We start from the raw sequence: 12,784 nt of genomic DNA, 5'->3' as shown, positions 1-12,784 counted from the left end.
TAGCCAGGTGATTTTGGGCAAGTCATTTAACCCCAACTGCCCTGCCTTCCCCCATCCAAAAAGCAAAAAAAAAGAAAAAAAAAGAAAAATTTATCTTTTTATGGGGTAGCTGGGAAACTGTAATAATGTAAAAAAAAATTAAAACATCATTAAAGAAATTTTTTAAAGAATAGTAGCATCATGGAAAGTTAGAGCCATAGGTGTCATCCTGTCTAGCCCTTTTATTTCACAGATGAAGAAAGTAAGAACAAGAGAACTAAATGACTTGCCCAAGTACATACAGCTTTTGTTCTTTTTAAGTACAAAAGTTAACAGGTAGTGATAATGATAGACCAATGCTTCCTGTGAACTCATGAAAGAGTTCCAGTAACCTAAATAAAGTTATTAGGCTGGGTATGGGAATTGGTGACCTAAAAGAATTCTCTAAAAGAGAAATGGGACAGGGAGAAAGTACCAGAACTGAGAAATCAATCAGTAGACATTTATTAAGCATTTACTATGTCTCAAGCACTGTATTAAGTACTGGAAGTACAAAGAAAAGTAAAAGAGCAGCGTCCCTGTTCTCAAGCTCATATTCTAAATAAAGGAGACAATGTGCCAAAAACACTTATGTGCACACAAGGATGGGATGAATGAAAGTAATCTCAGAAGGAAGGCACAAGTAGGGACTGGGGGATCGTGAGGGCAGGTTTAACACCAACTAGAAAAGGCCTCTTTAAGAAGCTGGAAATTGAAGTGAATCTTGAAGGAAGCCAGGAAAGTCAAGAGATGGCAGTAAGGGGGGAAAGCATTCTAGACATGAGGAACAACCAATGAAAAGAACAGAGTTAAGATACAGAGTCTTGCATGCAAGTAAAAGAAAGAAGGCCAATGTACCCGGTTAGTAGAATACAAGGAGGGAAAGACTGAAAAAGTAGGAAGGGGTCAGGGTGTGAAGGGTTTTTATATTTAAATGACAGGCTTTTTATAGCTGGTAGGCAGCTATAGGAGATAGTATATTCAGGGGCACAGGAGAGGAGTAGAAGCAGAGAGTTGGAAAGTTACATGATCAGACCTGAACTTTGGAAAAGTCATTTTAGCAACTGAGTAGAAGATAGAATTAAGAAGGAAGAGGCAAGGAGACCAATTAGAAGGAATACTGCAATAGCTTAGGCAAAAGGTGATGAGGATCTGTGTTAAAGTGGTACTTTGTGAGTAGAGCAAGGAAGATTTATGTTAAAAAGGAGCTCTTAAATGGCTGCATTTTTTTTTGAGAAGTGGGAGAAGTAATAAAGGAGGGTATGAACAAAGAGAGAGGAGGCAAATCTGAAAAAGCCCAAGAAACTGATGCAAATAAGGAGCTAAAATGAGAAATCAAATACTGAGTAGCAAGATGATAGAACTGAGATGGTGAATCCAATAAAGGTGAAGGGCTAAAGCACTTTAGCTCAGCTCAGAAAAACTATAAACAGATGGAAGAACAGTCCATCCGGGATGTGAAAGACAAAGAAACAGGTTACATGGAACAAAGTAGAAAGAAAGGAGAGACTGGAGAGTCAGAGTTTCTTCTAGAAAAAAATAAGGGTAAAACTGGATTTCCTGTAAACAGGGCAAAGTGAGTTCTAATGATGTGGTTGATAATCTCAAATCAATTTCAACCACAAGTCAGAAAAAGGTCTGGATTTCAAAATATAGTTAGACTTAGCCAGAGTCAGAAGGGAGCTTTTTAGGTAGCTCAGTTTCCTCTCAATGTTTCAAGTTAAATTCTCAATGTATTTTCATTATATATATACTGACATCCATACTCTCTCCAATCCCTTATCCTTAATGAAAAAATAATATACTATTGCCTTCCTTGAGCCCATTCTCTAGAAACATTCATTTCCAGTCATCTGAGTAATTTCCCTATAGCTCATGTCCTCCTAAAAACAGCTAATAGAGTTAAGTTAGACATATTCAAGCATGTTAAAAATTATAAAAGTACCTGAGGAATCTAAGATATTATTACTAATTCTTGCTAAATTAAATTAAATGTCTAAATTAAACTAAATTAAATATCTCTGAAGCCTTGTTTGCACGGGCCTCACTGTCCTTAACTGAATAGGAAGTGTAGTATCCACGCAAAACAGAACAATATGTATGTATACAGACATCTTACCTCCCCTGCAAAGACAGTAATGACCCATGCATGCTATATCTCTTATAGTACCTAGCACTGTGCTTTTCACACAGAATAAGTATTTATTGGTATTAGTATTCTTAGTATTTAGTGAATAAATGACCTGAAGCTAAATAATACTACAATATTTTTAACAGTATCTCAGATTTAAATATGGCTTCGAACTTTAGCTTTAAATGCTCATTTTATCCAACCCAATATCCAACTCCAAAATATACTAAGGGTAGATGCTATCATTTCCATTTTACAAATAATTTAACTGAAGACGAGAAAGGTTAGGGGAATTGCCACGGTCATACTTTAGGTTACTGGCTAAAAATTCAGATTTTGCATTCTAGGCTGGCATATGTAACACCATGCCATGCTGTCCAATTAAAGGGCAAACATTACACAGCAATAAAACTCCCAAGTGGAATGATTATACTTACTCAAGACTCATGTGTAATGCTAATTCTTGAACAATGCGATCATATTTGCCTGTAGACGAGAATTTACCCAACCAACTTGGGAAAGAAGGAAACTGAGTCATGTAACCTCTCATCAACTCTCCGGGAAGAACACTAGAGTAAATGGCCTGAAAAGTCAAGCAAAAAAAATTAGTTCAGACTAAACAAAATTCCAAATTGCTACACTTATGTATAACAGTAAAAAGATAAAGAGTTTATTTCCACTTACAGAATCTAATTTGTTAAACCGACATCTACAACATAAAACAGAAAAACAAAAGTTGGAATTCAATCCAAAAGATGATTAATGTCTTACTATCTGAACAGACACAAAGTCTACTGAATCATCAACCCTAATAGAAAAAAATACTAGCAAAGGTAATATAAGCAAGAGATTTGGATTTGAGGTGAGTAATAGGATTTCTTTTGGTAGTCAATGTACTTTCTTAATTATGGTTTGCTAAAATTAGTCTTTATTCATAACCTGCACTGAGTAATGGTCAGAAGACAAATCAGATAATTAAAAGGTGATCACAGATTATAAACTCAGAGAGAGTAGATTAATATTTAATAAAATAGCACCACATCTGATATAAACAGACCTTTAACAAATTGTTTCTGATAACAAGGAGGTAGGATGAATATCATGTTATATCCTTTACATACAAAGTCCTTTTCATTACTTTAGTGTTTACTTATTAGTTAAGAAAAAACACTGTAGTCAGACCACATTAAACCTTCAGGTAAGACATCAGTGGTTCAGTAGAAAAAGGACAGATTATAGCAAAATTCCTTAACCTTTTCTGTGTCCACCTTTTTGTGGACCTCTGTCAGTCTGGAGAAGTCCATGGAGTCCTTTTAAGAATCATGTTTTTAAATTCATAAAATACAATATGTAAGATTACAAAGGAAACTAATTATATCAAAACGAAGATATAATTTTTTTCTCTTTGGACATAGAACCCAGGTTAACCTAGTTAAGATGATAATATCTTAGATTTCTAAGCTGCAAGGGCTTTTTAAAGAACATTAAGTATGATTCTCTGATTTTACACATGAGGAAACTGAGCCCTATAGTAGTCAAGTGACTTGCCCAGGGAATAGAATAAATGCCTTAGACAAAATTCAAGCTGAGGTCTTTCCAAATTGAAATCTGGTGATTTATCCACTACACCAAGCTCTCATAGAACTTGTAGTCAAGAGAAAAAAGTTCAAATGCTACCTCCAGTAGTCTCTAGCTATATAATCAAGAATAATTTATGTATGTTCTCTGAGCCTCAGTATACTTATCTATAAAAAGGAGACAAACAGTTGTGAGACTCAAAGGTGAAAATGTATGTGAAGTTATTAATACAGATTTAAGTGCTTTATAAGTGTTGAGTTATTGTCATTATCATTAATAACTAAAGACAGCAAAGATATTCATATTCACTGGCACTGGGCTAACTGCCACAACCAGTGCCATGCTAAATGGTACAAGGTTTCTTTTCGGCATATTCTTATATCTTTGTGTCCCCTCTCCTACGCTATTGGATGACTAATATGCTAATGCTCGCCAAAACTATACCACTAGGACACCCAATATTTGCCTTCCCCTGATACAGCTCAATCTCCTATTTCTTCAATGGAGCCCTCTTAGATAAGAGAAAAATATCACTATGACCCAAGTACTTCATGCTACTATAAATGACTAATAGGTTTAACACAGCATAAAACAGTGGGAAGAGCATTATCATTTGGAGCATAGCATTCTGACTCTGCCAACTCCCACCTGAAACAAGCCATTTAGTTACCTGGGCCTTAGGTTCCCCATCTGTGAAAAGAATGCAATGTCTTTTTTTTGTTCTTGCAAATATCATATTGAATTCTTTACTCAAAAGGAAAATCAAACTATACACGTATTTAGGCACGCAAATATCTCTTTCTCTCTCTCTCTCCATGTGTATCTTCTTTCCTCCTTTGATCAATTTAGATGACAGTGAGTTCAAATGGCAAGTAGGAATGCTTCTAAAGTCCCTTGCAAAACTAATTTATGGTCCTGAAATCCCCTCTAAAAGTACTTCCATTTTAAAAGAGGAGCTTATTAACTAGGCCCAAATGAAATCTCTCATTGGTTGTGTATGTGGTTGATTAGGAACATGTGGGGTTGGTTCTTTTTATTCCATATCTCAATGACACAACTACCACACAAGTAAGCAATTAAGCATTTCATTCCTAAAAAGTTGGTAACCCATTGCTTTAAGTAAAATAATCAACCAGAATACTTCAACTTCACACTTTAAAAAACCTTGTTTTAGTTCATGTGGGTATTCCAGCCACAGAATCAAACCTTTATGCATTTTTATATGATGGCCATTTTTAGGAGTGGGTTTTAGTTTTCTGGGATTTACTTACAAAAATTAACTATTTCATAAACAATACAGCAGGGGAGTATGATTAGACCTGTGAACAACTAGAACAGGAGCCCTGTCCCAAGATAAGTTGCTAAGTCCAAAAAAAAAAAAATCATCATTGTGTGACCAACCCTCTAGCGATGAGATCAACTTAAATACACTACAATCATTTTTTAAAAAACTGTTAGTTTAAATGGCAAAGGAGGGGGAGGTAGGGGCCAGAATCCTCTCAAAATCTCCCTATGTGCCTATCTTAAAAACAATGTTACAATTCTAAAAGAAGAGAACATTTACAACTATGGCACTATGAGAAAAAAATTCAAGGAAAGGTTATCTGGCTCATTTCCTTGATTCCAAGAAGTTGAGAATCTAATCAGAAGTTATGTTCTCAAGGCAAAAGCCTAAAGGAAACGTTTTATTCATATCTGAGTCACAATCGAGAACCTATTCTTAACCATTCCTTTTGTCTATGCTCAGAATAATATCAAACAGAAACAAGAACCAAAATACTTTTGGAAGATGGTCTGGTAGGGGGCGGAGTCAAGATGGCAGAGTAGAAGCAAGACCTCTGCAGGGCTCTGGCTTTCACCTTTCCCAATACATGTAAAAGTGGACTCTAAACAACCTATGGAGCTGCAGAACCCACAAAATGACACAGAGAAGCCAACTTCCCGCTGAGGACAGCCCCGCAGGCCAGCAGGAATTGGCCAGCACAGCGCTCTGGTAGCCAAGCACAGGCCCCTGTGAGCCAGAGGTATTAGCCCTAGGGCGGGCCTGACCAGCCACCAGCCTGAGGGACTCCAGATAAGCAGCAGCTGTGGCCATTTCCAGATTTATCAACACATAGATTCCATGGACAAAGTGAGAGTTCAGTACAGTCTGGATTTGGGACCAGTAGATGGGAGTGTACCAGCTTTTGCCCCCGGGGCAAGAAGCCTCTGAGACACCGAGCACAGCCAGCCAGTGCCACATAGCAGCTTCAGCTCCTGGCGTGCAGAATGTAGGGCGACCAAGCAACCAGTCTGAGGGGTAATCGCTCTTGCTTTAACCTGCTTGGATCTGGATTGTGGTCTAGGGTGGAGGTCCTATAGTGCATGACCACCTTGCCAGAGCCTGTGGAGACCTCAGAGAGGGCACCCATCTAATATCTCTGGCTGCTGAGAAAACCCCAGCATTTGGGACGAAAGCTCTCCAGTCTGGTGGCAGAATCCTACTGTGGCAAAAAGCCCAGAGGTCAAGTGACTGAGGGGTGACATGACCAGACAAAGGAAGCAAAACAAACAGAAGACTCCAACATTAGACTCCAATCTGGGGGGAAAAAAGGAGCAAAGCATGGAACAGGAGGAAGACAGTAAAGTCAGAAATCCTGCACCAAAAGCTTCAAAGGAAAATACCAGCTGGTTACAGGCCATAGAGGACCTTAAGAAGCAGATAAGAGAAGTGGAGGAAAAATTGGGAAGAGAAATGAGAACGATGCAAGAAAATTACAAAATGAGAGTCAACAGCCTGACTGAGGAAAATAATACCTTAAAAAACAGATTGACTCAATTGGCAAAGGAGGCTCAAAAAGGCAATGAGAGGAATGCCTTAAAAAGCCGAATTTGCCAGATGGAAAACGAAGCTTAAAAGCTCAATGAGGAGAACCATTACCTCAGATTTAGATTGGAGCAAAGGGAAGCTAGTGACTTTATGAGAAATCAAGATGCTGTTAAACAGATCCAAACAAATGAAAGAACAGAAGGCAATGTGAAATATCTCATGGGAAAAACCACTCACCTGGAAACTAGATCCAGGAGAGATAATTTTAAAATTATTGGACTACCTGAAAGCCACGATCAAAGAAAGAACCTAGAAATCCTCCAAGAAATTCTCAAGGAAAATTGCCCTGATGTTTTAGAACCAGAAGGCAAAATAGAGGTTGAAAGAATCCACCAATCACCTCCTGAAAAAGATCCCAAAAAGAAAACTCCTAGGAATATTATAGCCAGGTTCCGGAATTCCCAGATCAAGGAGAGATTATGAGCAGCCAGCAAGAAACAATTTGAATATTGTGGAAACACAATCAGGATAACACCAGATCTGGCAGCTTCTACACTGAGGGATCAAAGGGCTTGGAATATGATATTCCAGAGGTCAAAGGAGCTGGGATTAAAACCAAGAATCACCTACCTAGCAAAACTGAGTATCATCTTTCAGGGGAAAATATGGTCATTCAGTGGAATAGAGGACTTTCAAACATTCTTAATGAAAAAAACAGAGTTGAATAGAAAATTTGACATTCAATTATAAGAAGCAAGAGAAGCATGAGAAGGTAAACAGGAAAAAGAAATCATAAGCCACTGATCAAAGTTGAACTATTAACATTCCTACATGCAAAAACGACAATTGTCACTGATGAAACTTTTCTCAGTATGAAAATAGTTGAAGGGAACAGAAATATATATATATATATATATATATATGTCTATTTCAGAGGGTATATGGGCATATGAATACATGTGTAAATGTGTGTATATATGCTTACAGGTACACATAGATAGAGGGCACAGGACCAATTTAATAGGAAGGAATGATACTTAAAAGGGGAAATTAAGAGGTGAGAGAGGAATATAATGAGAGGAGATGGAGAGAGATAGAATGGGGTAAACTATCTCATAAAGAAGAGGCAAGGGATAAGGGTTACAATGGAGGGGAAGAATAGGAACGCAAAAGAGAATGGGTCAACCTTATTCTCACTGAATTTGGCTTGGGGAGGGAATGAAATACACACTAAATAGGGTATCTCACCCTACAGGAGAGTAGGGGGGAAAGGGATGAGAGCGGGGATGATGGAAGAGAGGGCAGGCTGGCGGGGAGGGAAGTTGGAAGCACTCCCCTTTGAAAAGGGATGGGATCAAAGTAGAGAATAGAACAAGTGGGTGGTGGGATAGGAGGGAGGGAAATAGTCAGTCTTTTACAATATATCTACTATGTTAATGTTTTGCATTAGCTACACATGTACAACCTATACTGAACTGCTTATCTTCCCAGTAAGATGGGTGACAAGGGAGGAAGGGAATGAATCTGGAATTCAAAGTTTTAAAATCAAATGTTTAGGGGCGGCCAGGTGGCACAGTGAGTAACAGCACCGGCCCCAGAGTCAGGATGACCTAGGATGGAGTCCGGGCTCTGATACTTAGCACCACACCCAGAAATAACTGGCCGTGTAACCTTAAGCAAGTTACTTAACCCCAATTGCTTCAAAAAAAAAATAAAATGTTTAAAATTATATATACATATACACTATCATTAATTAATTAATTAATTGATACTATCTTACATATAATTGGGAAAGAAGATATACACGCACTGGGGCATAGAGATCCACCATGCCCTACTGGAAAAGTCGAAGGGGGTATGGGAGAGAGCAGATTGGAGGAGGGGATATCCTGTGGGACTGCTATTCTGGGGTGATGGGTAGGGGGAAAACGGGGAGAAAATTTGTAACTCAAAATCTGGAGGAAATTAATGATGTAAATCAGAAGTTAATAAAGCATTTGAAAAATAAAAAATAAGGAAGATGGTCTGGTACAGCGGCAGGGAACCTGAGACCTTGAGGCTACATGTGGTACAGAAAAAAATCCTTTTATTAAAGAACCAGAGAAAATACAGTGTTTTCATTTCTGGCAAACCATGGCCTAGATAAATATGGTCCAAAAAAAAATCCCTATATGATTCATAAAACTTATCTGATATTCTAAGCACTTGCAGCATCTTAAAGCAGTTATTTGCCAACTTTGCTGCATACCTTATATGCATTTTAGGGATAGTAACACACCTACCTGCGTTGGCAGAAGGCTCCAATTTTGCTTACTTCGAATTTGTCTATCAACTAAGTCACCATCACACATACTATCTGCTGCTCTGCTCAAAAGCATCAAGTGTTTTTTCATATCCCCTCTGTAGGAGAGAACAAATTTCCATTACTCAGAGTATCCCCTAAAAGTTATGACCCTTAATAGGCTATTGGCCCTTAAAAGGCACTGTGTATGTAACCAATTCCATTTTTCCCATTAATCTGAAATACTGACCCTGCAGCAGCTGGTTTTACATGTAAGTAGTTTTCCTGGACAAAAAGAGGTGCTATTGAGTAATCATGGAAGAAGAGATCAGATTTGTCCATAAGTGACATATGAGCAGTGTCTTCCCCAGAAGCAAACACTTTCCGGGCAACATCAAATGGACCCTATAACACAAGAATACCGTTACAATTTTATCAAAGATCAATTCATTTTAACTGATGATGAACTGAAACAAACTGCAAAAAAGTGAAGGATCTAAATCACCTATAATAGATCACTCAGGCCCCCACGCAAATCACTTACAAGATTAAGTACATTATAAACAAGACTCTAGAAAAATAGGATACTTCAAAATTCATGCCTGCTCAATAATTTACCATATTTAATCATTAGCCCTTAAAAATGCATATTGTAATTCTGAAACTCTTTGGTAGCTTCTTTATGATTAATGTTGTCATCGTTTTCCTAGCTTCCCTCTATCCATAGGATTAGTGAGTTCATCAAATAAACATGATCACTAAAACTTCTATTATTTCTACTATTTATTAGTGGGGAGAAACACTGCCAAGTCAAAGAGCAGCTAAGAAATAAAATAATTATATAGAATCTTACCAGTTTGATATCTTTTTTTGCCCTGCTGGAATCAGCTTTAGCTTGGTCATAGGTTAGGGTTTTACTTTCTGCACACCACATGCTAAGATTATGCAAAACCTAAAATTCACAAACAAGGCAAGAGATTGGCAAAAGGGAAAATACACCCTAAAAGGGCAATAAAAAGGCCACAACTGAGCAAATTGCCAGTAGAATTCTGTTATAAAGTTGCAGCATAAAAATATAACATACCTGTCGAATATCATGATTTGCTCCCAGAATAATTTCATTCATAGCTGAAGGAGGAATCTTTAAACCTTCTTTAAAAGCAACAGACATCATAGCACCCTGAAAATGATATACAAAAATTTCAAAAACGCAACAACAAAAATGTTTAGCTAATCAAATACTTGAAAAAGAAATAATTTTTATACCTTAATCTGTTCAATCCGGGGTCTTTGAAATCTAAGATCAAAGCAATAATGTACTAAGGAACGAATTTTTGGATGATTTCGATCATTACACATACAAATAATGGGTATCTTTGTGTGTTTGATCAGGCCAATTAGTTCCTGAAAAGCAAATATGCAACATCAAAATCATCATAGAAGAATCACAGTTACAAAAAGGAAAAAAAAAAAGCTATTTTTTTTCACTATTGCATTAAAAGACAATGTCCCAAGTCACAAAATCACAATTCTATTTAAATAAAAAAAAAAAACTTTAATCATTACAACTCTCATAGTTTAGCAGAGAAAATTTGTTTTGTTCGTTGTTTTCAGTCCTATCTGACCCTTTGTGACCCCATTTAGGGTTTTCTTGGCAAAGATGATGGTCTGTCATTTCCTTCTCTAGCTCATTTTAAAGATGAGGAACTGAGGCAAATATGGTTAAGTGACTCGCCCAGGGTCACACAGCCGGCAAGTGTCTGGCGCCAGATATGAACTCAGGAAGATGAGTCTTTCCTGACTTTAGGCCTGGCACTATATCCATTGTGCCATCTAGCTACCCTTAGCAGAGAAAAATGAAAGATTAAAAAAAACCCTGCCCTTTAAATATGTACATTTAAATGAATAGATTGAAAACATGTAAGGATTCTATTACCTGAATTCCTCCCCTATCCTCTGTGCCTGCCATTCCATCTACTTCATCCATGATCAGAGCATGTTTTGTGCCTCCTGAAGGAGCTGCACCTGAATCATAGTGACAACAAATAACAAATTGGAGAAATATACAAAAGACAATAAAATCTAGTTACTGAAAAACTTTTAAATAATTACTCATTAGTAGTGGAAGTTAAAAGGTTTCAAATGAATATAATGAACTCTACAACCCTAACCATACATGTTTAACCCCTAGCTTGTATATCTTGATTTCTATCAAAATATCTCTTTTTCTTTGTTCCTCTTGTGGAACTATTCCCAAGATCCCTTTTAACTACATATAAGTTTTTTGCGGCTACCACTTACATTTTCCCATTTGCAAAAAACTGACCTTTTATATCTCAATCACAGTACATTCCTGCAAAGTACAATAGTAAATAACAAGAAACGGGACTCAGTTACCACAGAGATCACATCTTTTGCTATTTTTATATGTTTCATATAATTGCTTGTTTTTTCTTGAATTGATATTTCTCTTTTACTATTCATCCCAAGTTTCTAACTTCCAATCTTTAAATGCCTATTAAAAACAAGTCCAAGAGGCACATACCTGAATAGAAGTCTTTGATGCTGGTGTTATTCAGTGACTCAGCAACAATTTCTTTCAAACTACTTTTATTTCGAGTGTCACTTGCATTCAGTTCCACATAACTATACCCCAATTCCTAATTAAAATACAAGAAATCACCAAATCACTAAATATAAAATGTGACAGGCAAAAAAAAGAGGGAGTAAAAAAGAAAAAAAATCAAGGTAAAAAGATAATGTTTTAGAAACTTTTAGTTTCATATTATCTTCATATAACTATCCTTCACATAATAATACAAACTAAAGTACTATGCTGATGTCTCATTCTAGCCATGAGAAAGAAAACTCTGACTGGTCCAACATAAAGCTGGAAAGACCTAGCAACAGGCTGAATCTGTCATTTAAGGCACAGCCTACCTAAACTCATAAAAAGGCCTGCCCTAAATCAAATTAGTTACCCAGTAAGTGATTATATTTGGCCACTACCAACTCAGAAAAGATGTCTAATAAAGCCTGGATGAGTTGGAATGTGCCTAAATAGGAGGAGTATGAAAACCTGGTGAAATCACCAGTCTTTTAAATATTAAAATAACAAGCTTAGTTTTTAAAATATATACCTCCTAGGAAGACTGTAACATGCTGGTATTTCCAGAGGGTTTGTTTTTAAATTAAAAGATCAGAACAAGACCTTGAAACTTTAGCAGATTTGATAATGAAAACACAATAAAGATTGCATCTAAGCAGCTTTATTAAATGTGACTCATAAAACACCTAAGAATTAAGTATGCTAACCTCATGGTTCACAGACACAAGAACAATCATTTTATCAAAAACAACAGCATAAGTAAAAAGTATTTCTGGCCTTTATCAAATAAACTAACTATGCACGATAATTACAAAATTATTCTATCTCGAGTAAAAAATAAAATTTCTTCACTCAAAAGAGTAGAAACTTATGCTGTCTCACTGATACATCTTTATCAGCTCCTAAAATTCTTTAACAAATTTTATCAACTTTAACAATTCAATTATTAAAAATAAAAATATCATGATGGAAAATGCTATCCACATCCAGAAAAAGAACTACAGAATCTGAATGTAGATTGAAGCATACTATTTCCATGGTTTCTCCCATTGGTTCTAATTCTTCTTTACCACATGACTAATGTAAAAATATGTCTAATATGAATGTATATGTATAGCCTGTATCAGATTGCACACTATCTCGGGAAGCGGGAAAAATTTAGAATTCAAAATTTTATGGAGTGGTGGCTAGGTGGCACAGTGAGTAGAGAGCCGGCCCTGGAGTCAGGAGGTCCTGAGTTCAGATCCAGCCTCAGACACTTACACACACACACACACACACACACACACACACACACACACACACAAAACTAGCCATGTGACCTTGGACAAGTTACTTAACCCCAACTGCCCTCCAAAA

At 36.8% G+C, this 12,784-nt stretch overlaps 1 protein-coding gene across 3 annotated transcripts in view; it reads right to left on the bottom strand.

The window, feature by feature from the left end:
• RFC1 (replication factor C subunit 1) overlaps nucleotides 1–12,784 on the bottom strand; it is a 103,425-nt gene that overhangs the window by 18,076 nt on the left and 72,565 nt on the right. For all 3 annotated transcript variants that reach the window (XM_069068391.1, XM_069068394.1, XM_069068398.1), the window contains 8 exons: nucleotides 11,363–11,477; nucleotides 10,754–10,842; nucleotides 10,084–10,221; nucleotides 9,902–9,997; nucleotides 9,671–9,769; nucleotides 9,068–9,222; nucleotides 8,819–8,936; nucleotides 2,587–2,732 (listed from right to left, as the gene is read on the bottom strand). In XM_069068391.1, the coding sequence (XP_068924492.1) occupies nucleotides 2,587–2,732; nucleotides 8,819–8,936; nucleotides 9,068–9,222; nucleotides 9,671–9,769; nucleotides 9,902–9,997; nucleotides 10,084–10,221; nucleotides 10,754–10,842; nucleotides 11,363–11,477 (956 nt within the window). The remainder of the gene's footprint in view (nucleotides 1–2,586; nucleotides 2,733–8,818; nucleotides 8,937–9,067; nucleotides 9,223–9,670; nucleotides 9,770–9,901; nucleotides 9,998–10,083; nucleotides 10,222–10,753; nucleotides 10,843–11,362; nucleotides 11,478–12,784) is intronic.

Source organism: Petaurus breviceps, unplaced genomic scaffold (genome assembly GCF_028583685.1).
Source record: "Petaurus breviceps papuanus isolate PSGF00001 unplaced genomic scaffold, PetGlider_PUasm1.0 140, whole genome shotgun sequence".
Lineage (NCBI taxonomy): Eukaryota > Metazoa > Chordata > Mammalia > Diprotodontia > Petauridae > Petaurus > Petaurus breviceps.
Note: the sequence above shows the minus strand (reverse complement) of the source record. Positions and strands in the feature narration are given on the sequence as shown.